At 45.1% G+C, this 24,336-nt stretch overlaps 1 protein-coding gene across 11 annotated transcripts in view; it reads left to right on the top strand.

Annotated features, from left to right (window-relative positions):
• The window catches only part of USP22 (ubiquitin specific peptidase 22), a 1,065,482-nt gene that overhangs the window by 310,351 nt on the left and 730,795 nt on the right, over positions 1-24,336 (top strand). For all 11 annotated transcript variants that reach the window (XM_069645750.1, XM_069645745.1, XM_069645754.1 and 8 more), the window contains one exon: positions 18,041-18,142. In XM_069645750.1, coding sequence (XP_069501851.1) covers positions 18,041-18,142 — 102 coding nt within the window. The remainder of the gene's footprint in view (positions 1-18,040; positions 18,143-24,336) is intronic.

The raw sequence follows: 24,336 nt of genomic DNA, 5'->3' as shown, positions 1-24,336 counted from the left end.
CTAACCATCTTGATGACATTCAGGCGTCCTATCCAGGAGATTGTAAGGGGTCGCCATTTGGCGAGGTCCGTGTTGAAGGCAGTGAGGAGTTGGGGGAAGTTGGTCTCTTGTCAGGTTGATGCCCAGGTATCAGAGCGTCGGGCCTCCGATGGTAAGGCCCAGTTTAGAGTATTGCATTTTGGTCCATGGTGAGTTCACATAGTGGAAAGGGGGTAGATTTAGTTCTATTAATTTTGAAGTCTGATAATGCGTCATATTGTTCGATAAGCTGAATCGCTTGGGGGATTGATGTGGTCTGGTTTTGTACATGGAGTAGGATGTAGTCTGCGTACAAGGCCAACTTGTATTCTCTTCCGTTCACTTGCAGACCTTCAACGCCTTCATTTGTTCTGATAATTTGCGCCAGTGGTTCCAGTGATAGCGCAAGTAGTATTGCCGAGAGGGGGCATGGTTGTCTCGGTCCTCTGCTCAGGGGGAACCAGCGCGAGTATTGGGAGTTTACTGAAACGGATGCTTGAGGTGAGGTATATACGGCCTTGATTCCATGTCGGAGAGCTGGCCCGAGGCCTGTGTTCTTTAGCGTTGCTTCCAGGAAGTGCCATTCAACCCTGTCGAACGCCTTCTCCGTGTCAATTGAAAATAGTGCAGGTGTGTTTGGCATTTTCTTGGCTTCATGTATGAGGTGAAGTGTCTTACGGGTGAAGTCTGCTCCCTGTCTACCGAGGATGAATCCGACCTGGTCGCTGTGGATTATGGCGGGCATATGCATCTCTAACTGTGCAGTAAGGACACTCGTGTAGATTTTGGCGTCTGTATTTAGGAGGGAAATAGGGCGGTAGGATGCGCATTGCTTGGGATCTTTACTACTTTGGGGATGACCGTAATCAGTGCTTTGGAGAAGGATTTGGGTGTGGAGCCGGTCTGGAGGATGTGGTTGAAGAGCTCAACCATAAATGGAAGGAGGGTGTCGATGAAGGTTTTGTAGAACCCTGCCGTGTATCCGTCGTTTCCAGGGGCTTTCCCTGTTGGAAGCCTTTTAATTGCGTCTTCTTTTTCTTCACCTGTGATGCGGGTGTCAAGGCCTTGTGGTGTTTCCCAGGATAGGCTCGGGATAGTTATCTTGTTCATGCATTCTGCGGTTTTTTCTCTCGTCTGTTGTGGTATCTGAGGTGTACAGTTTCTCGTAGAAGGTGGCAAAGGCTTCAGGGACATCGGAGGGGGGGTTCCCATGAGGGTCGGTCTCGTTTTCTATGGTTGCCACCCATTTTTCTTTGCGTGTCCGGAGAGCCTGGCTGCAAGCAGCGCGTGAGCTTTGTCCCCTTTTTCGTATTGTTTCTGCTTGAGGTATTGGCGTTTGCGCACGATTAGGTCGGTTTCCAGTTGCCGCAGTTTTTCCCTCTTACTGGCTGCCTCCTCTATTTGTTGGCTTCTGTCAGTGTCGGCGGATTGGGCGATAAGGTCCAGCTGTGTTATTTGTTATTTCATTTCTGAGCTTATTTTCTAGGAGTTGGCTTCCTCCTTTTTTTTTTTTTTTTTTGCTGCTCCTTCTTTGATTAGTATGCCTCGCCACGTGGCTTTCCCAGGCCTCCCATACTGTATTTACTGAGATTTCGCCTGTGTTGTTCTGCTCGAAGTATTGGTCAATGTCCTTCGCAAGTTCTTGAAATATCGGGTCCATCCAGAGTGATTCATTGCAGCGCCATTTGGAGCTTCTACGGGGGAGCTCCTGTCAGCTGAGGGTCACCGTGACCATGTTGTGGTCTGACAATGTTATAGGGGATATTTTGGATGTGGTCATTGCCTCCGTCGGCTCTGGTGTGAGATATATGTAGTCTATTCTGGTATGTGGGGCGCTGAATAAAATGTGAATCGCGTTTGCTGAGGGTTTGTGTGGCACCATGCGTCCTTGAGTTTGTAGATGTCCATTTCTTTTATCATTGAGCGGCCGGCCTGTGGCAGGGTGTTCACCTCTGGGTTGCCAGCTTGTCTGTCCAGAGTAGGGTCAGCCCACGTATGGAGGTCGCCTTCTAGGATCACTGCTTTGATCATGACTTTGGGGACTATATGTTGTAGGAACCTGGACTGTACGGAATTGGGGACATAGATGGATGCCAGTGTGATAGCGGTGCCCTGAATCTTGCCTACCACTACAAGTGCTCTGCCACTTACGTCTGCCCAAGTTTTAAGGACCTCAAGTTGCAGCCCTTTGCCGATTAAGATGCTGACGCCTGCTTTCCTGATTGGGCTTGAGCCCCAATATTCGGTGCCTGTCTTGGTGTACAAGACCCTTCGCTCTTCCCCTTTGATGTATATAGTTTCTTGTAAAGAGTATGTCTAGCTGCGCCCTCTTGAATTCTCTGGTTACGAGTGACCTTTTGGTAGGGGAATTTAGTCCCTTAACGTTCAGTGTCCCAATTCTGATTGTGCTGAGCCTGTCGCTTAGTGTTGCTGCTGTCCACCATTGATGTATTTTCTTGATTTGTCCACCGGGTCCCATCTTTTGTCGCTGGGGGCCAATGATGTTGGAGTGTTTTGTTAAGTGTGCCGGTCCATCTTGGGCTTGTTTATTTCCCCCTCCCCGCCCTTCCCTCACCTCGGAGGTATACAACAATATACCCCCTACCCTCTGTCCCCTTTCTCCATCTTTCCCCCTGACATCGAGGGTTTGCATCTTTGCTTGGTGCCGTCCGAATCGGACTGGTGAAAACAGTCAGCCCAACCTCGGACCACCGGTGGGAACCACTACCGCACGGTCCTTATTGCAAATACCATCGTCTGACATTTAGAGCCCCCCCACCCACCCCTCCAACACTTATAACTCAACGATAACTTTCATTAAAAGGGGAAAATGTTGATACATGCAGTTTTGAGGTTCTTCACCTGCTGACTGTTCTGCCCCTCCCTTTGAGGAAGGCCTCTTCTACAAATCTGACCTCATGCTGAGTGTGTACGGGTCGCCCGAGTTTTAGCGGATGCCCCTGTTGTGTTGTCAGATTTTCGGTTATTTGGATGCGGGCCACTGAGAGAGGTGTTAATTTGTCGCTATCTGGTGTGTTGTTGCATCGCCTGTACTTTCTTGAGCCTTTCACTCTTTTTCTCCTTGGTCCCTGGACTTCCCATCGCGTTCTGTTCTGCTCTGGTCCTTTTCGGTCTCCGTCCCTTGGACCCGTTCCTAGGTGTTCTGCGATGCAATCACGGATCTCCTCTACTGATCATAGCTGTATTTTCCTGCTTCCATGCTCAAAAGTGAAGGGGTATCCCCACCTGTATCGGGTGCCCTGCTCTTTGAGCCATTTCGTCAGTGGGTTACATAGGCGTCTGTGCTAGGGTAAGCGAAGATTGGTCCTGGAAGATGGTTATCTGGGCTCCACCGAGGGTGAGGGCCTCCAGATCTAGCCTTCTCTAGTATCCTGGCTCTGTCCTGGTATCGGTGGAATCTAGCGAGGACCGATCTTGGACCGCTAGGTGGGCCTGTTACGCTCACCTGGTATCCACGGGGACACCTGTATGCCCTGGTTGCTGGATTCCCCCCGGATGTGCTCAATTCGGGATATCTTCTATGGCAGGTGGGCCTTGCTAAGATGTCTGGCGTGCTCTGTCCTGCTTTCTGCGCAGGGGCGCATAGTTTTCTGCGGGTTGAAGCGACAGAGTTAACTTCACTGGTGCCAACCCATTCAAGTGTCTTTAAGGAGGTAAGTCTGATTATAGCAGTCTCTGAAGGCCTTTGCTTTTCTTTCGTGCTATTAATCTCTTTTCCTGATTGTTTCCCCCTTAGGTGTGCAGGGGTTCGCTGGGTGCGCTGCTTGGGTCAGGCTCCTGCCGGGATTTATGGACGATGAGCATATGAAGAAAGGCGTGAAGTGCGGCGCGCTGATGTCTTTTGGGCTAACCTGTATTCTTTATGCCTTTTCAGGTCACGATGGTCTTTCTGGGCGTGCAGTGATTTCCAGAGCGGAACTGGCCAAGATATGCCCAGCCAGGTGAGGTTATGGTTACTGCTGTGATTGCCGTGAGTAACCTGTTTAACGTTGTCCCTTTTTCGCTCTCCCCTCCAGGTGCTTCGTTCCGGTGCGTGCGTGATGTCCTGAAGATGCTGCCAACGGTATGGAAGACCACGAGCAGTCTGGATCGAAGGATGGAAAGCTGAAGGTATGCTGGGACTGCTAATGATGTTCTTTTGTCTCCTCTGCAGGTCCGCGATTCCAGGAACGCCAGGTGCTGGTCTCTGAACACACGATGACGTCACGCTGCTGGCTGCAGAATAATCCGAAGCACGTTCTTTAGCTTGGGTGTGGTTTATATAGCCTACCCCTGTAAAGTAGTCCAGGTAAAGTAGTCCGGGCTACCACACCCTAAAACACTGCCCCGCAGAGTCTGGTTCTTAGGGACTAGACTGTGTGGATGTCTCCATGTTGGCTGCAAGCTTCCACACAAAAAGTAGTTCCCTCAAGTCCCATTCCAAATGGCGCCAGGACTGACTCTAGGATGGTCCCTGGTGATAATGTAAGGCCCTTGGGGCCCCAAATGAACCCAGAGTCCTAACCCTACCTGGCATGTGACCATTCCAGTGGGGTTCTGGGTCACGGGTCGTGACAGCCTCCGGCTCTGTGTATTCTCTCTGTTTTAGGCTCATCGATGTCCTCGTCCGCCGTCAAAATTTTGATGATTATGTGAATTGTTTTTTTGAGGTTGTCTTCTGTTTCTCCTTCGTGTTCCGGAATGCTGAAAAACGGAAGTTGTTTCTTCTATCGCGATTTTCCAAGTCGTCCATTTTTAGGCCGGTTTACTCTTCTCTCTTAATTTCTTGAATTTGGAGGTCCATTTGGGTTTCGAGAGCGTCTATGGAGGCTTGGTTATTTTCGACCCCCTCCAGTCTTTCTTTTATGTTATCCATTCTCTGTGTTATTTTGTCTATTTTGCCAGCCAGGTTGGCTCCCATACTTCTTATCTCGTTCAGCAGGGCTGCGATGTGGCCTTTGGTGGCAGCCGCACCCGTCTCCGAGGCCTCCATTGTTGCTGTATTCTTGGTTTCTGAGGTCAGTAAGATTGGAGTGTAGGCATATCTGGTCAATTTCACCTTAGCGTTCATTAAGTGGCTACTTGTGGTAGAGGAGGCACACGCCCCTAATTCGGGGGCTCTACCCTCTGCACTACAGTGCACACTGTTGGCTTCAGAGTGGTTCCAGGTATTGGGCAGTGTTCAGGGTCACGATGTTACTAGGAGGTAGGTGTGGGGTGCCTAGGTCTTGGTGGGCCACGTTGGGCACTGTTCGGGGCCCCTGTGTTAAGGGGCTGGTTGTGCCGTCCTCTGAGTGCGCATTCATTTTGATGCCTGTCCTGAGCGGATTGGGGGCAGGTTTCTGTTCTGGGCAGCTTTGTGTGTTTCTTTTGATGGCTGCTATTTTTAAGGTAAGTGTCTCTTTCCCACTGTGGTGTGCTGCAGCAGGGTGGTTCACTGTGTTCTGGAATCGTTGTGTGCTCCCTAGTGGGGTCTTGTTTCTGGGCATGTGGGTTGTATGATAGATGGCCCTTTCCGCTTTTTATCAGGTCAGTCGCTTGGACCAGCTACTGGGTGCACATTTTGGCTATTGGACATGCGACTGCTCCTGCTGATAGTGTTGGTCCCTGTGGGGACTTTCTGTTGGAGCCTCCGAGGGGCTTTGCTCAACTATGCAGGCTAGTGAACTGCAGGCCTGTCATGTTTTGAGGTTGGGCAAGCCTTGGAGCAGTTATGTGGAGTCCTGGAGTTCGGGTGTCCGTTGTGGGGCTGATGTTATCTGTCCCTTGGGGCCATTATGGGGAATTCCATGCGTGTTCTGGCCCCTCATCACTCCCACTCTGATATTGCGCGTGGCATGCACTGTGTTGGTGCGCCTGCCCGCGTGATCAGTGGTCCTCTGGCAGGGTGGGGGACCGCTCTGATGTGTCCTGGGCTTCGTGGGAACTGGGGGGGCCATGGGTGCCCTTCTGCTGTGCGCACGGCCTCGCCTTAACGTGGCAGGCCCCGTATTGATGCGCACGCCCGTGCGACCAGCGGTCCTCTGGCGGAGTGGGGGGACCGCTTTGATGTGTCCTGGGCCTCGCAGGGGGCGCCCTTCTGCAGTGTGCACGGCCTCTGGGGTTCTGCTGTTCGGTGGGCTTACTGCGTGTTGCGGGAGTGTGTCCTCGGCTACTCCAGAGCACACCTGCAAGAGGCCAGCACGTCGCTCGATTCTGGTGAGGGTTCCGTTCAGCCCCCAGTGGGATAAGGCATCGCGCCCGTCCCACGACCGGGCATAGGCTTCAGGAGAAGCTTCACTCCAGGGCACTTCGCACTTCCAGGGCTCTTCGCGAGCTTCTCGGGAGTTGGTTTCACTTTCCAGCAGACCTGTATTGGGCCGTTTTCTGCGTCGTATATCACCGCATTCCCGAGTCTGATTTTACTCTGGTGTTTCTCCCAGGGGTTGGGGGGGTCTTGAAATAGCTTATCCTTGGTTTTTAATCTGGGGGCCACAAGACGGGGGCTCAAATCTCATCCCGGACCTGCTGGCACGGAGCACACACAGTTGGTTCTCATCCGTGCGCCACCTGGTGGCCAGCCTAGAGTGACATTTTGAGCGCGAGTTGCAGTGTGACTAGAATTTGACTTTCAAGAAGTTACAACAACCTTGTTAAACAAAACTCTTCAGGTTCATCAAGGCTGTGCTGCAGTGGCGTTCCTTAAGTAAGAGTGCCCTTTCAGTTTCTGAATACAAGGACACAATAGTATCTGAACACTACAGTATCTGAACAGAAAATAAACCAAAGTAGCTAGCAACCCATTATCTTCAATAAAGAAGATTCAGGAATTCAGAGTTGAGAAAAGAAAGCTGCAAGTCTACAAAAAAAGGATAAAGTTTAAAATTTACATTGACTTCCTCTGGGCAGGTTGCAGAAGAGGTCCAGGTATAATAACTTCATTATTTAAGAAGGGTTCAGGGACCGAATGGAAAGAAATAAGAGGGTGCAGTTAATGAGGCACGATTTTTTCTCTCATCTGCAGATCCCCAAGAAGTAGCCGGAAGTGACCTTGTTTTATTTGTATTTTATCCACTTCCCCTTTCCTCCTGGGGTGTGCTGTGCTCAGCTGTTTGTCTGGTAGCTTAGTGCTTGAAGCTCTGGAGGGACTGTTTGGGTTCAGCAGCTTCTTCAAGCCTCAGCCCGACAGTGTTCTAGCTCTGCTGGCACGGCTGCAGGTGCTATGCATGTGCTCCTCCACCGTTGCTCCAGCAGACCCTCCGCGTTACGTATGTCATCTGGCTGCAGCCTCATCCTGGTCGCCCCACATTGGCGATGGCTTGGTTCTTGGATCTCATGTAGTTGTCTTCTCAGGGACTGGTCCACCTGCCGATCCCCAGCATGGGCTTCGTGACGCTTCGTGACGCTTCGTGTAGCGGTCTGTTTCCTGACCAGCTGAAACTCCACTATGCTCACTTCTCGGAGGATAACTGGGACATCATTCAGGAGGCCAGGAGGCCCTCTACGTGGGCCCAGTACAAAAGAAAGTGGACAAGATTCTGCCACTGGGCTCGTGGCAAGGGGCTTGACCCCCTTACCTGGATGATGTGCTGGCTTTTTCTGCACATCTGTCTCGTTCCGGCATTGAGGTTGAGGCCTGCCGCACCTATCTGGCGGCCATTGGGGCCTACAAGAATTCTCCAGAGCACATTTTTTCAGCAGCCAACCTGGTGGTTAAGGGCCATCTCAAGGGGTTGCCCAGGCTTTTTCCTCCAGTGCACAGGCCTCATCCGGTATGGGCCCTCACGTTGTTCTTGCGGTCTTGCAGTGCAGGCTATTTGGGCCAATGGCCTCAGTGGACATCAGGCTGGTGACACTAAAGACAGTGTTGCTGGTGTTGCACTTTGACACGCATGGTCGGCGAGCTGCAGGCTCTGTCTTCATGCAAGCCCTTCACTGTTTCACAGTGACCAGGTCATCTTGCGTACTCATCCTACTTTCTTGCCCAAGGTGGTCACTGCATTCCATTTGAATCAGGAAATCTGTCTGCTGGTGTTCTTCCCGAACTCGCAGTTGCATGCCAAAAGGGCTTTGCATTGTTTGGACCAAGAGGGTCCTCCAGGTCTACCTCTTAGACAAAATCTTTCAGGAAGTCTTGAGGCATTGGTTGTCATGTTTAGGGGCATGTCTCAAAACCTTTATTCCCCGGTGGATAGTCCTGCCCGCTATATACACACCTCTGAAATGGGCTGAACGGTTCCTGAGGGGATTCATGCACATGCGTTCAGAGCTAAGGTCTTGGCCGTTATGTTTCAGAGACATGCTTCCTAGGATGTCAGCTGGGCGGCTACTTGGGCCACCCTGTCAGCGTTCTTTAAGCACTATTCCCTAGGTAACAGTTCGAGGTGAGATGGCAAGCTTGGTCAGGCGGTTCTAAAGAACCTTTTTGCTTAGTTTTAGATATGCGGTAGGTTATCACAGCTCCACCCTATGGTCTTGTTTGGTTGAATCGCCCACAAGGATGGAGGAAAGGGGACGGAAGAATGAGTACTCCAAGTCCTTGGTCTCCTTTCCTCCATACGTCCCCCCCACCCCACTGTTATTCCAAGTGTTTATGTATTCAGTATAGCCAGGTATTGGTCCGTTTTAAAAAGGGACTGAGGTGAGGCGCCGGAGGGCAGGTCCTTGGGGGCATTCGCAACGTCAGAGCCTCGCCCTCGCCACTGCGCTGTGCTAAATCTAAGTGGGAACCTCAATTATTCACTACCGAAGTTTCAGGTACCGTACCTATATTAGGGGACGCCCCACAAGGGATGAGGAAAGGGGACTAAGGACTAAGACTACTCTCGTCACTACAGTGAGTCATTTTAATTTGTAGAACATCACATCTCACGTACTTGTCTTGCTTTCTAGCTTTGTAACTTGGATTTTTATTTTTTTGTTTCCTCTAACATTTTATGTATTAAGCCTTTGTGTATTCTTGAATAGTAATTATGCTCTATATAAGATTGACTAGATCTTTAACACGCGTTTTAATCTTAACATCTGCTATCTAACTTGCTGTTTTCCCTACCTTTTTGATTTGTTCATGAGTTTGCATTCATTTTGTACTTATTTTACAAATGCAAATACAGAATACTGCCCACTGCAGATTGTTCAAGCACATTTTTTTAAAAGATGTGCTTGCTTGTTATGCAGTTTTCTGGTGTTAATATTAATTCTAAAGAAATAAAATACTACATATTGGGGAAAGGGATATGCATATAGTAAATGAGCAATTATTATTATAGTGTGTATTTTCTTAAGCTTTTTCTACGAGGTAGAAACTTCAGTTGATTCGATAGTTATCCTTAACTTTGGATTTTTTTGCCTAGGTTAGTGGGAAATTAATACAATAAAAATTGATTTTAGGACCCAATTTATTGGTAATGGATAACATTTTTACAACAAATCATGCATATTAAAGAAACGTAAAACGCTTAAAATGTTGTATTTCATGTTATGAACAGAGTGTGCAAAATGTGCACTTGCCTCTAGCTAGTTATATTTGCCTCTTGGTGAGTAAGAACGGGTGTGCTTGCTGTTGTGTGCGTGTGTATAATTGAGATGGCAAGTGACTCTTTATGGTAGTAGCTAGGAGCTTGAAATTTGTACCCCTCTTAGGAGCACACTTTTTTTTATTTTAATGTGGATGTCTTGTCAAGAATGTCCAACATACAAACTGATAGACTTCTTGAGATGGCTGCTCTAAACATTTCTAGTTAAGAAAACTATATCGAGAGAGCATGATTTAAACTTTACAAGATGTTTCACAACCCTACAGTGTAGTGTAAATGTAGCAGTTGGAGTATGTGAAAATAAAATCTAATTGCCTTTTGTATATTTGTATTCAGAAGCCCCTTTGCCCGAATGCAACAGATGTAGTATATGTGCCACCATTTTGTGGCTTGTTTACTTATACCGTAGCTTAGATGTCTGGTAGCATGTCACTGAACATCCGCTTGGTGTCATGAAGTTATTTATTGGGGTTTTGTGCTGCTATTTAGATTGTAGATTTTGTCGAGTTGATGCCACCACATATTAGCTTGGCATGACATTGCATTCTTGAATGCCCTTATATATGTATTGAGATGTCAATATTGATGAATATGATGTAGCATGTATTTGGTTATGTTTTAGTAGGGGGAAAAATGTGGTGGATGATTTTGTTCTCAAATGTTTCTAACTCATGGGTGTTTAAATTGATAAGGTGCTTTATCAAAATAATTCTTGGATCCAGTCTTGTGATCAATCAAAGAGATTGAAGAATTGAATGTTTCTTTATGAAAGGAAACTGTTGTAATTACGATTACATGGTGATGATGAAACTCCAAAGCACTAATCCAATTCCTTTAAAATTGGTTAAATATGCCTTTTGTGAGAAAACAAATAGCCTTAAACATCCTAAGGGGTCAATACAGTAATTCATGCATAAAGAACTCAGTTGTGGCATAGTCAGAATGGTGTGATTAACAGTCTGATATATTGTTGAATGTAAGCATCTGCTTTAAACATGATGCATGTTTGATGGCAATATTTATCATGTTGCAAAATAAGTTGCAAGCTACTAGCCATCCATGAAAAGTCACTTACCAATTTAATTATACATCTGCACAGCACACTATTGCTCGCCAAGAGTCCATTATCACTAGCTAATGGCGAGTGGAACTATTGCACCCTTTATTTATGCTCCAACAAAATTTGTAAGCATTGTGAAAACGAATTTTCTGTATATAGTAAGAAAACCATCATGGGATTCCTCCAGGAATACAAATTTGTTTTGCAGCGTAATTCCGGTTGGCGATTTATGCACATTAAAGATTCAAACTTGATTACTTAGAATATAATAAACTTGATATTCAAACTACTTACGTTCACATGTCTATAGTGTATGTGTATTCTACTGAAAAGTAATTGATTTAGAGTGTTGCCAAGTGAAGATATTTATGTGCACTGACCATGTCCTCATGAGGTATGTGGATGTACTGTAAAACTGTTAACACAGGAGCATTTCAACACAGTAGTGGGCTTCTTTCACTAAAGTGAGCGGCTGGGCCTCTGTCAAGTTCTCTTACCAGAACATCCTTCACTGGGGCATAAATGCAGGTGAAAATCCATAACTCTTTAAAAGTGGAGTTCAGTTGATTGTTCCACATGTGAAACTTACTGAAATGGGCCAGTTTGGTCACAAGCCCAGCATATATATACCTGTTGTATCGGTTTTATGTATTTCTGTCTCTGAGGGTAGTGTTAAAGGAGTATGTCGGAGTGTGATGTCACATGGAGGAAATAAGAATGCCTAACCCAATGTTCCATAGCCAAACATTTGGAGAGATGGGCCCTGGGTGGTTGGTGCCAGTCGGTCCTCCCTGTAACATGAGGATTTACCTGATGTAACTTAATGGAAGTACTTAGGAAGACCCACCTGAGTATGTGCCAACCATTATGCAGTGTCTGAGGTGATTGCCGTCTGCCGGAGTGCCCACGTTGTTGTGGAAGTGATGCAAAGTTATGGTATTGATGCATGAATGCATAGCAGTTACAGTGACGGTAGTGGGTGTTGGTGAGGAAGTATGACACGTACATACAGACATGGTGTGATGTTGAGGATGAGCGGAGTGTTGCTCGCTATTTTTTTAGTGATGGCTCTATAGTTATTGAAGCATGTGTTAAAGTGCAAGCTTATATTAGGATGTCATGTGACGACATTGCATGCGCAATGTGAAGCTATTGTATTGTGCTTAGTAAAAGCACCAGTATGGGGTTAATTCAAAGTGAAGCTTAGTAAAAGCATTGGTGGAGACGTGTTGTGAAGCCATTGCAGGTGCAATTGAAAGCTATTGCAGGATGCATAGTATGAGCATCGGTTCAGAGGTGATGGTAAGTGATGCTTGGTAGTGGCATCCGTGTGGAGGATCAGGGTTAATACATTAATTTATTAGTGTTGGTTGGGAAACGTGGTGTGGTTTATTGATGGCAATGTGGCCAAGGAATGGACACATGAGTTAAAATCATATCTATTTTAGGGTGATCTGTTTGCGCTCGTGGTTGTAAGGTATTTTTTGGGGGTTCTATTGATGGGTCGTGGGGGAAGAAGGTAGGTGTGTTGTAGCTCATGTATTTGTCTGTGAGGTGGATGGTAAAGGAATGTCGGCATGTCTGTGTGATGCATGTAGAATTTGTTTATGATCATCAGAATGCCTTACCCAGTGTTTCTCTGGGAGACAGTTGGCGAGATGTGGCCTGGGTGCTGGGCGCTGGTGTAACATCCTAATCCTTACCCGATGGAAGTTAATAAATGTACTTATGAAGACTTACCAGAGTATACAGAGTGCTTTCTTCAAAACAATACAATCTGATTTAATTTGTAGGGTCTACCCTGCCTTTTTTCATCTAATCTGGCTAAAACAAACCAAATCATATTCATGCAGGGTAACTCCTTCCAGTAGCTTTTTCCTTATAGAATTCTATCTTGAAAAGGCTATTTAATAGATTTTAGAAGTTGTTTGTTTCCACAGGTTCGAGTTCACCCTAGTAGGACCTTAATATAGTCCTGTCCTCACAAACCTTTCAAGCTGATGACATCCACTGTACTCCAAATAGCAACCAGAAAGGCAGTCTTCATCATTGCAATTACCTCATGATTGAAGTTAGTGAGCTAAAGTCCCTCTGCTGCGACAGCCCTTTCCACATATGTCTCAATGATTATATAGTGCTCAGGACTCCTAGCTCCTGAGTTCCTTTTGAGCTAGGGAAACAATCGCCCAGTCTTGTTCTCAAGTCTGGAGACAGAGACTGAAAGGTCTCTATACATCCTGCATGCTAGTCAACCAATAGTCTTAGCTTGAGGGACCAAAGAAATTCAGTTCCTTAACCAGCTTTGCCATTTAGGCTGTCCCTTCTCAGGCTGCATGTCTGAAAAGGAGACTATTGCCCACTGGGTGTTTGGCTGTATCCTGGAAAGTTATTCCTTCAATCTCAAAGTCAGGGAAAGGGCGTTTTACTCTGGCCAAAGGTGACCGATTAATTTCAGAGGCATGCCCCCCTTGAGAATACATATAAGGTAGCTAACTGGATCCCATTATTTCTAGATGTACTATTCCTTGGATTCCAGTTCCACAGCAAATCCTCGCTTTGTCCATTCAACATCTTTTGTTTTGCTTGTTTCACTATTTCATTATGCAACATTTTGATCTGTAGCCATCAATTTTCCCAGTTTTGGGAGGCTTCCTAATCTCCCACAAGTATAGAAGGAAGGAGATGGAACATATGATTAAGACTGATCTACACTGTAATGACTACTATACAGATAGCCAATAGTCTACTTGCCACCATAAGAACCTCCCTTCCATCTCGCTGTGAAAATAAGCTACTGCAACAAGGTCTGAGAGCATGTGTACACTAGTATGGGACATAAAGTTTGGGGGTGGTGAAGATTTGGGTAGATGGGCGAGACCGAAGGGGGCAGGGGAGAGGGTTTGGCAACTCACAGGGCTTTGGCCCCCGCACAGGTAAAGGGGTGGGAGAGCCTGCTAGTGCTATATAAATTGGTGCATGGTCACAGTGCCTCCTGTCCTATTTGCGTGATATGGCATTTCCTTTCCTGTTCAGGGGCTTTAGAGGCTAGGTTTTCTAACTTTCCACCCACCTTCCCTCTGTTCAACAGATGAACAAATGCTTGTTCCTCTGCCCTTCATGCCTTTTCTTTCAGCCAGTTTTCATCTATTTAATTGATGGCCTTACCAAGTCATCTTGATTCTCCCCATTCAGGGCCCATGTCACATCTAGTCATTCGTACGTACTGGCTCTCCTCAAAATAATGTTCTTACCAATGGCATGGGGTAAAGCTGATGATGGGGGAGCGTTCGCTGAGAGATGTTTATGCTGAATAATCTTTGTTTCAAGTCCCATTGGTCCTTCTGGAAGAGATTTTAATCAAAGTCTGTGTTAAAGTACTGAGGCATTCCTTCGGTATTTTATGCTGAACGAAATTTGGGCATTAACGCAGCTCTGGTTTGGATGCAGGTAGCAGCATTACTGGTCGTACTGGAGGAGGGAGAACAGTTTGCGTGGCATTGGGTTAGGGCTAATTGTCTTGCCTACTTTTAGTTCCCCATTGGCAATCATTGCATGTTTATAGATGGCAGATAAGATTGAATGCTTCGAATATTGGTATTCCTGTGGTAATCTGCATAATTGTGTAGTGTGCCCCTTATTTCAGTCTCTGGCTGCCGTTGCATAACTCAACATGTCACCTCTGTATGTAGCTGCTTCTTTTTTTTCTTTTGTCCCCCTCGTACGTCATGCTTCAGAGCTGGTAGCTCGCACTTTCTCCTATCCCTTTCCTGCCCAACATTTCTTACTGGCACGAATGGCCTTGCCACCTCCTTCTGACTTTCAAGTGCCCACACTTGAGGAGAGGGCAGGGCGCTTGCACGCACATCTCCCTGCCATCGACAAGTATAGAGGCTTTCAGTTTATGCTGCATTGTTGGTTGTGCTCAGTTTGTATATTAAATCTTACCAAATAAGGTTGGTAATGCTGTGTTCCTAAACACTGACGTGTTCAGTTCAGATTGAAATTGCAAGACCTATCCATCTGGAGCTCTTGACGCTTTTGATTTATAAATTGCTTCAAGGATGTCTGTTGAAAAGTTTCATTTTCTATGCCTTAAATTAGATCTAGAGATGTTGTTGCTATTCCAATCTTTTAAATTAGGGCCTAAATGGCTTTATAATGTCACCTATTTCAGTTCATAATGTTAGCCTGAACTAGATGGTTGTCCATGTTAAGGTTATTTGTAATCTGCCAAAAGAAAGCTGTATCGTCGCCTCATCCCCCCCCCCCCAACCCCTCCACCCCTTAGGAAATATAATTGTTTTTGACTATCAGCAGTATATAACTCTTATTTCTTAATTTTTTTGAGGGTCTGATATTTCTGGCTTTTTTTTTTTATTTTTTTTACTCTAGAACCGTAATCATATTAGAGGTACAGCTGTCTAACTCAGATAATTTTTCTTCTTCCTGCCTTCTGCCAGTTTTGTATTCTAGGCCTGTTTTTAGAGTTGTTAGGTAAACAGCTTCCTTTATGTGTGAACTTTGTCAAACATTCATAAACAGTCTTGGTGAACCTGTCTAAACTAAACCTTTGATTAAAGTCTGCAGTGGAGTTTTCGAGCAACCATGCCAATGAGTTGGTGAATTTATTTAGGAGACTAAAGTTCCAACATGCACTCAGGCCCTTCCTAGTCCGGGTACAGAAAGCTAAAAGGGGTTGGATTTCTAACCCTAGGGAATTATAATTGATGCTTGCGGAAATCATTGCATGATCACTGTAGTTAAATTTGGTATCTAACAAAGAACATTTCATAGGTAATAGTTTAGATAAAGTATTGCCTATCCAGGATGATGCCCCTCTTTTCCACTGTTTATTTTGAGACCAGAGGAGATTGGTTTGGGCAGTCAATATATACTTCAATAGGTCATATGTACAACCCAACACTCACCTCTAATCTTAGAATCTGTCTGGACAGAACATGGGGAAGTGAGGTCAGCGTTGATTACAAATGCAACTAAATATACAAAAGGAGTGAATTTCCTGAAATCACAATGTTTTGGTGACCGTTACCAAGCCAATCGTTAATGATCTATTTACAGAGCTGGGTTCCTGTATATATTTATTTAAAGGAGCTCCTTTATGGATGGTATACTGTTAGTTACTAGCCTCATGGATGGAAACTTGCCAGTGGTATTTTCAATTGGTTTTATAGTGAAGCCTAGTTTTAAATAACTGCTATCGTCAAACCACCCATCAGATGACTGTCCTTTTTTTGCCTCTTGAGAAATTGTATGACAACCTTTCAATAAACAAGTGTATTTATTATTGTGCAAGGAGAATTTTGGTAATTTTTATTGGAAGTCTTTTGTTTCCTTCCTTTTTTTTCATTTTGTTTTTTAGTAGGTGGCAAGTGGGTTTTAGAGTCAATAGAATTATAGACTTAGTAAGTGTCTCTATTGCCGGCTGCTGGGTGTGTAAATCGATGACTTAATAGAAATGCTGTAACACATTTCTTGAGGATAGATTATAGGTCCGATTTTGTTTTTGAAAATTGTATTGCTCTTGTTGAATTTTTCTTTATCTGACTATTGGTCTTTGGAGATTTGTACAAGGTCAGTTGTTATAATACATTCATCGTCTTTGACCAAGAGACTGGTTCTTTTGGGCTGTGCTGCTGAAAAATTCTGGTGTTCGACTCAACCTCTCGCTAGTAATTTGTAAAACGTTCTGATTGATCGGTCCTGAGGGAAGCACAATTTTCTGAGGATTCATTGGTTCATTTTCAGAACATTTCTTGGCAGGCAACCTCCCTTTCGATCTATCAGTATTTGAGGTTTTTCGTAATGGATGAAAGAAGCATGGAATTGTGATTTACTGAGGCCTTAACGTTCTAAAGTTGTACAATGGATTCCAATAATGTACCACCATTTTGGAGTGGGGGGTGGGGGGGGGCTCAAGGAGTCAAGTTGTGATACATCGTTTTAAGTAGGATCATGCATATAAGGAGTTTTGAAATGTCCTTGAAGGGTAGGTGATGTAGCAAAAGAATTTCCCTCCCCAGTATTTAATGTTGGAGTTCTAACAAGGGTCAGAATAGCATCCTCCTGAGAGAATCGAGCCTTCATATTCCTTACACATAAAAAGGACTTGTCTAAGACCAGCAAATCTTGTTTCTTTTTGTGTAATGTTGAAGCAGGGTTCTTGTCTGTGGGCTGATTTTGCCTTATGAAGTGGACCCTGATTTATTTGCAGGAGTTCTGGAGGACTCTTGGCGAGTAATGTTCATATGGACAGATTTGTAAGTCCGTATAAAGCCAGCAGTGTTAGCGGAACATTTTATTGGTGACCATGTGGTCGGAAGGACAGTGAGTAGCTGGTGTATGAGTGGATTCTGCTGTATGAGTGGTCGCTCGTGTATAACTGGTAGTATTTGTGTTGCTATTCGTGGTACTCTAGAGATTATATTTGGAGGTGGTTGATAACACCATAGAGTTAAATCATAGGGTGAAGAAGAATTAACAAATCAGCATGTTGGTTCGAATTTACCAGGGAGCCCACAGCCGACCGCACTTCTGCGCTCTGGATGCATGTTTTTGAAGAATCAAACTTGGTTGCACAATTATTCCTCCCCGCAATACTCTGCCTCACCACGGCTGGCCACACTTGCCGCACTTCTACCTGATTGGGAACATTTTTACTCCCCATTTATTTTCAAGTAGTTCCATATTTTCTGGGAGCATCTATGGATGATATGCCCCTTATCTGTAGGGCTGATTGTGCTTCATTAGTGTTGGAGGGGAGATTTACACACCAAATAAACCATCCACAGTCCTTTTTTAAAATAAATTGCCCCTCTAAATGCAAATTAGCAAGTCGCCATAACAGGCCTTACATAGAAATTCAGTCCGATAGTCTTTTTTAAAAAAAAAAATATATATTTTTTTTTTTTTGCAGTAATCTTCCGATTGGTAGTTTGTGGTTGTCACAATGAATACTCCTTAATCCCAACCCACTTTCTTTGTGTACTTCAGAATAGGGTCCCTGAAATACCACAGAAAATACATTTGATATAGTTACATGCCTCTGCATACTCTGCTTTTGTTGGCCATGAATTCTTCACTTGAAGTTGAAAATGATTGCAAGACTGCAGTTGAGTCATTTTCTATTGTGGTACTGGCATCCTGTATTGAGGGTGCATGTGATTAGATGCTGTAAATCCCAAGGAAACCGGTCATTGACTTAACTTGGTAGCTGAAATTTAAATATTCACTTCGATGAATCTATTTGACATTGACTTTTCTTTGATTCGTTTGATAGATTTAAGAATACTTGATGTTAAACAGTAGTCTATTGAAGATGTATCTTGAATTTACTTCAATGGGAAGTGCATTGTAGTTTTCAATATCTTTGTTGCTATTGAACTACACTATGTATCATCCTAAATGTATCTTCTTTTGACCTGTTAAGGAGTTGGAGAGAAGTATTCTACGTGGGAGCCAACGAAACGGGAATTGGAACTTCTACGACATAATCCCAAAAGGAGAAAAATAACTACAAACTGCACCATAGGTAAGTGACAAAGATATATGGTTCCATTCATAAGGTTATTTGGAAATGGTGTAAGAGTACCTTTTCTTCTTATGCTACATCACTGTAATGGTTCCAATGTTTTTTTAATATCTGCAAGCTTGTATACACGGTGGGAGCATTTTGCCTCCTTTTGGATTGTGAAGAATGTTAAGAGTTTACTATTTGGTATGACAACAGTTTCTAAATAAATGTGCTGTGCCTTTTTGACGAATTACCATATAACTTAAAGTAATTGTCAGAGTACTTTTTTCCTTCCTGCAGTCCAATACAAGTGAGGGGCACTTGCCGAAGACAGATACAGCTACATCTAGAATTTGGACATCTTTCTGAGCTTGCTTCCTTAATTTGCCTAATGCATTACCGAAAAGCATTGGTTCCACTACTTCTGTTTTGCACCAACTTAAGCAAATGTTAACTTAATTGGTTCCTTGCAAAAAACTGTAGAAATGCCATATAGGATGATTTAAGTGCATAACAGGCGATGTCGGAGCAGGTGCATTCATCTTTAAAGGCTCTCGGAACAAGCCGTTCCCTTTTGGCTTTTACACTTGGCTGAGAAATTCTGCAGTAGATTGCTATGATTTGTGGAACATGGGCCCTAGATTGGAGTTGCCCTTGCTAAGCTCTAGTATTGATAATCCGTTGAGTGATATTGGGTGCAAGATTACAGATTAGAGTTGAGGCATAGCCCATTCCTCATTTGTTTGCTAGAGAGAAGGGGGGGTTAACCTGGATATCTTGCATTCATTAGTTTCAAGAAATGGATTTTCCACGCAGCTTTATACGTTTTCGTACTTAGTTGTGAAGGGGTTTGTTTAACCTTTTTAAAACGCCCTTTTTAGTTACAGATGGGGCTCTTGTGTCATTATGTGGTCAGTCGACACGCGTTTCGACCCGTAGATCTTTATCAAGGCTGATACATATTCAAAATCGGGTGTAGTGACAATTTGTGTTTAGGTGACATTTAGCTGAAGCTATGGGGCAGTGCAGTAATGTTTTAGCTGTTGGGCAAGCGCATGCTTTCTGGTCAGAGGTGGGCCAGACTTACTGGTGGAGAAGTGCTCTTATTGTTAGCACGGTGAGTGACCTATCTTGTTGCTGTGAGGCAGCTGTGCAGTGATGGTTAACTTGTGCCAAGCGTGTGCATAGTAGTGCATGGGGTGGTTAGTTCCTTGCGGTGTATACCTGCGTGGTCAAGGTGCCTGTTAATATCAAAGGTTGGTTGAGTGGCAGGATAATTCTATTCAAATCTCAGACTGATTGACTTTGTCAAGAACAGTGTATTTTTAATCTTTGGCAAGCATATCTTTAATTTAGGGAAGGACGGGCAGAACAGCTGCAACTTTTTCCTTAAACTGTTATTTTAATTCTCTGTAAAAGGGTAGTTTAGAGACTGAAAAAGATAGTTCAATACAAACTTGCCACAGCTTCACTTAAAACCGCGTAGCCCTCCCAAGGGGAGTAGGGGCTAGACATTGTAAATTAAGAACAGCTTCTGCAAATAGATTGAACTTTGCCAGCAATTTAAGTAGAATGAGGATCTCTTCTCCGTTTACTTTTATAGACCATTCCTAAGGGAGAGAAATTTGTCGTGCCTTGTAAAGGATGGGAAGATTTCTTGAGCCAGCTCTAGCAAGGATTTTTCTAAGATAATGTGGGAGTTGCGCAAACCCAAACCAGTCTGTATGTAATATATATTACTGAAGCTTGTGGAATGTGCTTAGATCATCTGATATGCATAGGCAGACATCTAGTGGAAGCTGCGTTTTATTAGTTTTCGAAACCCGAATACTATCCCTAGTGCGACGTCTACTGTACCCATGGTGCTACACGCATTGAGGTCTCTCAGATGGTTTTTTCCGCCATCATTGTCGTTTGCTCATAGCAGAGTTCCTTCTGGCGATCGCCTTTACTTAAAAAATAATTCTAGTATACTCTTTCTGTCCTTTGTTAGCCGTTCTCCTGCAAGACCTTTGGCGACGGCATCAAGGACTACTTTCGTTGACGACTACTCCAACTCGTCTCGACAAATGTTTCAGACTGCCTTAGGCTGCATCGGGCCTCTGCACTCACAGTAGGGAGAGTGGGGGGGGGGGGGTGGTTAATTCTTTAGTCCCCCTAAGAGGATGCATATTCCCTTCTCTACCCATACAACCACTAGAAAGAGAGCTGGAACACCTCTTGCTTTCCTTGCTTCTGAAGAGGCTAGAAGTTCTATACTTTTGGTAGGAAAGTAGCCTCTTTGGCAGCTTACCAGGCGAGAATTACCAATAAGACCTTACTTGCTAGCTAGAACTGTCATAAGTGGGATGTTGTCCAGTCATTTGGTCGAATTAAAACTGGTCGAATGACATTTGGTCAACGCAATTTGGTCGAAAACCAAATGGTTGAATTTTATTTTTAAATTATATATTTTTCGGGTTTTCGTTTTTTGAAAAAAGGGTTTTTTAGAAAAAAGGAGTTGGGGGGGGGGGGGGGGGGGGGGGGGCCCAAACTGAAAATAACAAAAATAAAAATTCGACCATTTGGTTTTCGACGAAATTGGTTCGACCATTTGTCTGTTCGACCAATTTTTTCGACCAAATGTCTGGTAACCAGTGGGATAAGTTGGCCGAACAGATAGCTTCAGTCCCAGAGCCCCTGAAGACACAACTGTCTACTCTCCATTGCAGAAGGTAAAGCTGTTGCAAACTGCATCCTTAAGAACAACCTAGATGCAGCAGATCATGCGGGAGAATAATAGCTGAGGGCACGTTAATCAAACGCCATGCGTGACTATGCCAGTTTGGGTATTAGCGCGAGACAGGGGCTTCCCTTCTTAATATACCCATAGAGCCAAACGTGGTGTTCGGCAAGGCGGTGGAAGACTCTAAAGAGCACCAAGGAAGAATGATACCCTAAAGTCATTAGGGCAACTTACTAATAAACCCGCCGGACAAAGAGGGGGCTACAATATTTGCCGCTTCAGAGGGCAAAATTCACAACGTGGGTCAGGTTACAACCAGGGTCAGAGCCTGTCCTGGGGCTCATCACAGGGGTAGTCCTTGCAAGGTTTTCAAAGATGTCGGAGAAGGTCTCACAGCAGGGGTACATCTTCCTCTTGCAGAGGTGTCCCAGCACCCCCACAAACAATGACCACCTGCTACAGGCCCCCTCCCATGCCACACCAGTAGGAGGCCGCATTTAATACTTTACCCACATAATGGAGGGAATCACCTCGGACAAGTGGGTACTTTCAACCGTGGAAGGCGGTTATTGTATAGAACTGCTATAGCAACCCACCAACCATCCAGCTAGAAGAAGGAACACCTCCAAGGAAGAACAACGCATCTTATTGGAAGAGGTGACGGCGCTGCTCTTTAAGGACGTCGTAGAAGTTGTCCCGGCGAACCAGATAAGAGGGTATTTTTTCAATGTACTTCCTTGTGCCAAAAAAAACCTCACAATGCACTCTGTCTTAGATCTGCACCCTGCAAACACCTATGTGGAGCCACAGAAATTCTGCATGACAACACTACAGGAAGTAATCCCACTGCTAAAACCGTGGGGGGACTACACAGCAACCTTGGATATGAAAGATGCATATTTTCATATTTCAATGTTCCCAGTGCAAAGAAGATTCTTGCGCTTCAAGATAGCCAATCACTGATACCTTTCGGCATAGCATCCACTCCAAGGGTATTCACCAAGGTACTGGCGGTGGTGGCGGCGCACCTACGCAGGGAGTCAATCCCAGTGTACCCTTACCTGGACGACTGGCTGATCACAAGGGAGAATCCAATTGGCAAATAAAATACCTAAAGAAGGATCAATCTACTTTTTCAATTGGGTTTCTCAATCAACGAGAACAAGTCCAGCCTTGTAATTGACATAACCAAACCGTTCCTAGGAGCTGTCATAAAAACAGAAGAGTCTGGAAGAGTACAAAACGTACTGCTGCAAATACATCTGTATCTAGCCGGTCGCCAGGTAACCGTATGCAAAGCAATGCGCCTGCTTGGGATGATGGCATCATGCATTTACCTGGTCGCACAATCATGCGTGTGGGACCAGGTAAATGCATGTGCCCAATGTAGGAGTGGTTGGCGAAACGGTGGTCTCTGGCAAGTGGTCAGTGGGACAATCTAGTGGTTGTTTCGCCAACCCTAGTACAAGCTCTATGCTGGTGGACAAAGGAAAACCTATTGAAGGGAAAGAAAACCCTACCACTGCCCATCGGTGCAAGCGGTTGTCACAACAGAACCAACAATCACCGTATGGGGGGCCCATTACCTTCATCTCACAGCGCATGGTGTGTGGACTCAAATCACAGCACAGAACCACATCAACCTACTGGAACTTCTAGCAGTGCTCAAAGCATTACAAGCCTTCCAAGCACACCTGACAAATCAAATGGTGCAAATTCTCACAGACGCAGCACTACGCTGGACCAAATCATTCCTAACAGACAGAACAGAAACCGTATGGATAAAACCTTTCAAATCCACTCCACGAGTTAATGACTGTGGAGTACCACAAGGATCTTCACTATCTCCACGATATTTCAACATCTACCAGACTCCAGTCATCAGAATCTTCAAAAAATACAACATTACATGTTACAACTACGCAGATGACACTCAGATCATATACAAAATCAAAGACCCTGATGCCGACCATTCATCCCTTACCGACTGTCTAAAAGAAGTCTTCGACTGGATGGATGCCAACAACCTGAAAATCAACCCAGGAAAGACCGAAATCATGATCGTATCCAAAGACCAAGAGAACAAAACCACCATCCCATGGCCTATGGAAAAGGGAAACGCACCAACACCATCGAAGGTAGTAAAAAATCTTGTCCTAATGGACAACAACCTAATCCTGGAGCCACAAATAAATGCAACAGTGAAGAAATGCTTTTTCCTCCTCCATACGGCGAGAAGAATTCTACCTTTCCTCTCCTTCGCACACAAAACACTTGCTATCGTCGCCCTAATCATGTCTAAAATGGACTATGCAAACAGCCTCTACCTCGGAATACCTGAATACCCCCTGAAGAAAATGCAACAGATCCAAAATGCAGCAGCAAGACTACTCCTCAAACTGTCCAGAATAGATCGCATCACTCCAGCCCTAAAATCCCTACACTGGCTCCCAGTTAAACATCGCATCACCTTCAAAACAATGTGCATAACGCAGTGGACAAGGAGCAGAATTCCTACAAAAGAAAATAAGTCTACAAACCAACGAGACCCCTCTGATCGAGCAACGAAATCCGCCTGGAACTCAAACCATACCTCAAGAAAAAACTTGGAGGCACCTCCTTCTACCACTTAGCCGCAAAAACCTGGAACATCCCAAAGGAAATAAGAAACACTGAAGATCAACTAAAATTCAGGAAATCACTAAAAACCTGGCTCTACAACACCACAGACTAAACCTGAAAAACTACATGGACATCCCTGACCGGGGAGAGTAAAGCCCACGGCAGCTGGACGGGTGACATCGGATAGACAGGAACACAGGCGGCACACACGGAGACTGAGTCAACTGGCCCAGACAATCCCACCAACTCCTTCGCCCGCACCGTAATTTAATTACCGCCAAGTACCACGTTGGGGTGGAATTATAGAGACATTGACAATCCCCACACTACCTGAGAGGTTGTCATTAGCAGATGTACTGGCCACTAGAGTCTAAATGGAGGATAAGGGGAACCACGAGAGAGCATGTTAGAGGTGGGGGCCAGAGGAGTAAGGAACCTGTAGACCAGTCAGACCCAGATCAGGACAGAGCCACAACAGGGGAGACCACGCAAGCCGAGCGCTTCAATTCAGGATAGAGATGCAAACTAACCAACCCTACTAACAACTTCCCTTTCTGCATACACCTCTCAAACTCAAAACCAAACGCAACCAAAACCTACAGCACAACAAACCGCACAAACTTCACTACATTGCAAAAACAAAACACACATAGCCTTGGACAACAGTACACGACGACTACCGGCCGCAAACACCGCAGGCCCAGCCAACGGACCCACCGGGCTGAGGCCGCCAACAGCACATCACTGCTCTCTTGCATTTTTCCTGCTTCCTCCCACTAACTCAACCCCCCCCCCTCTCCCTTTTCAGAGCCGCCAGAGCGCCAAGGGAGCACTAAGGTGTTGATAGTGCGCGGTACAAATGTCC

Source organism: Ambystoma mexicanum, chromosome 2p (assembly GCF_040938575.1).
Source record: "Ambystoma mexicanum isolate Mex_15411 chromosome 2p, UKY_AmexF1_1, whole genome shotgun sequence".
In the NCBI taxonomy this organism is placed as follows: domain Eukaryota; kingdom Metazoa; phylum Chordata; class Amphibia; order Caudata; family Ambystomatidae; genus Ambystoma; species Ambystoma mexicanum.
Note: the sequence above shows the minus strand (reverse complement) of the source record. Positions and strands in the feature narration are given on the sequence as shown.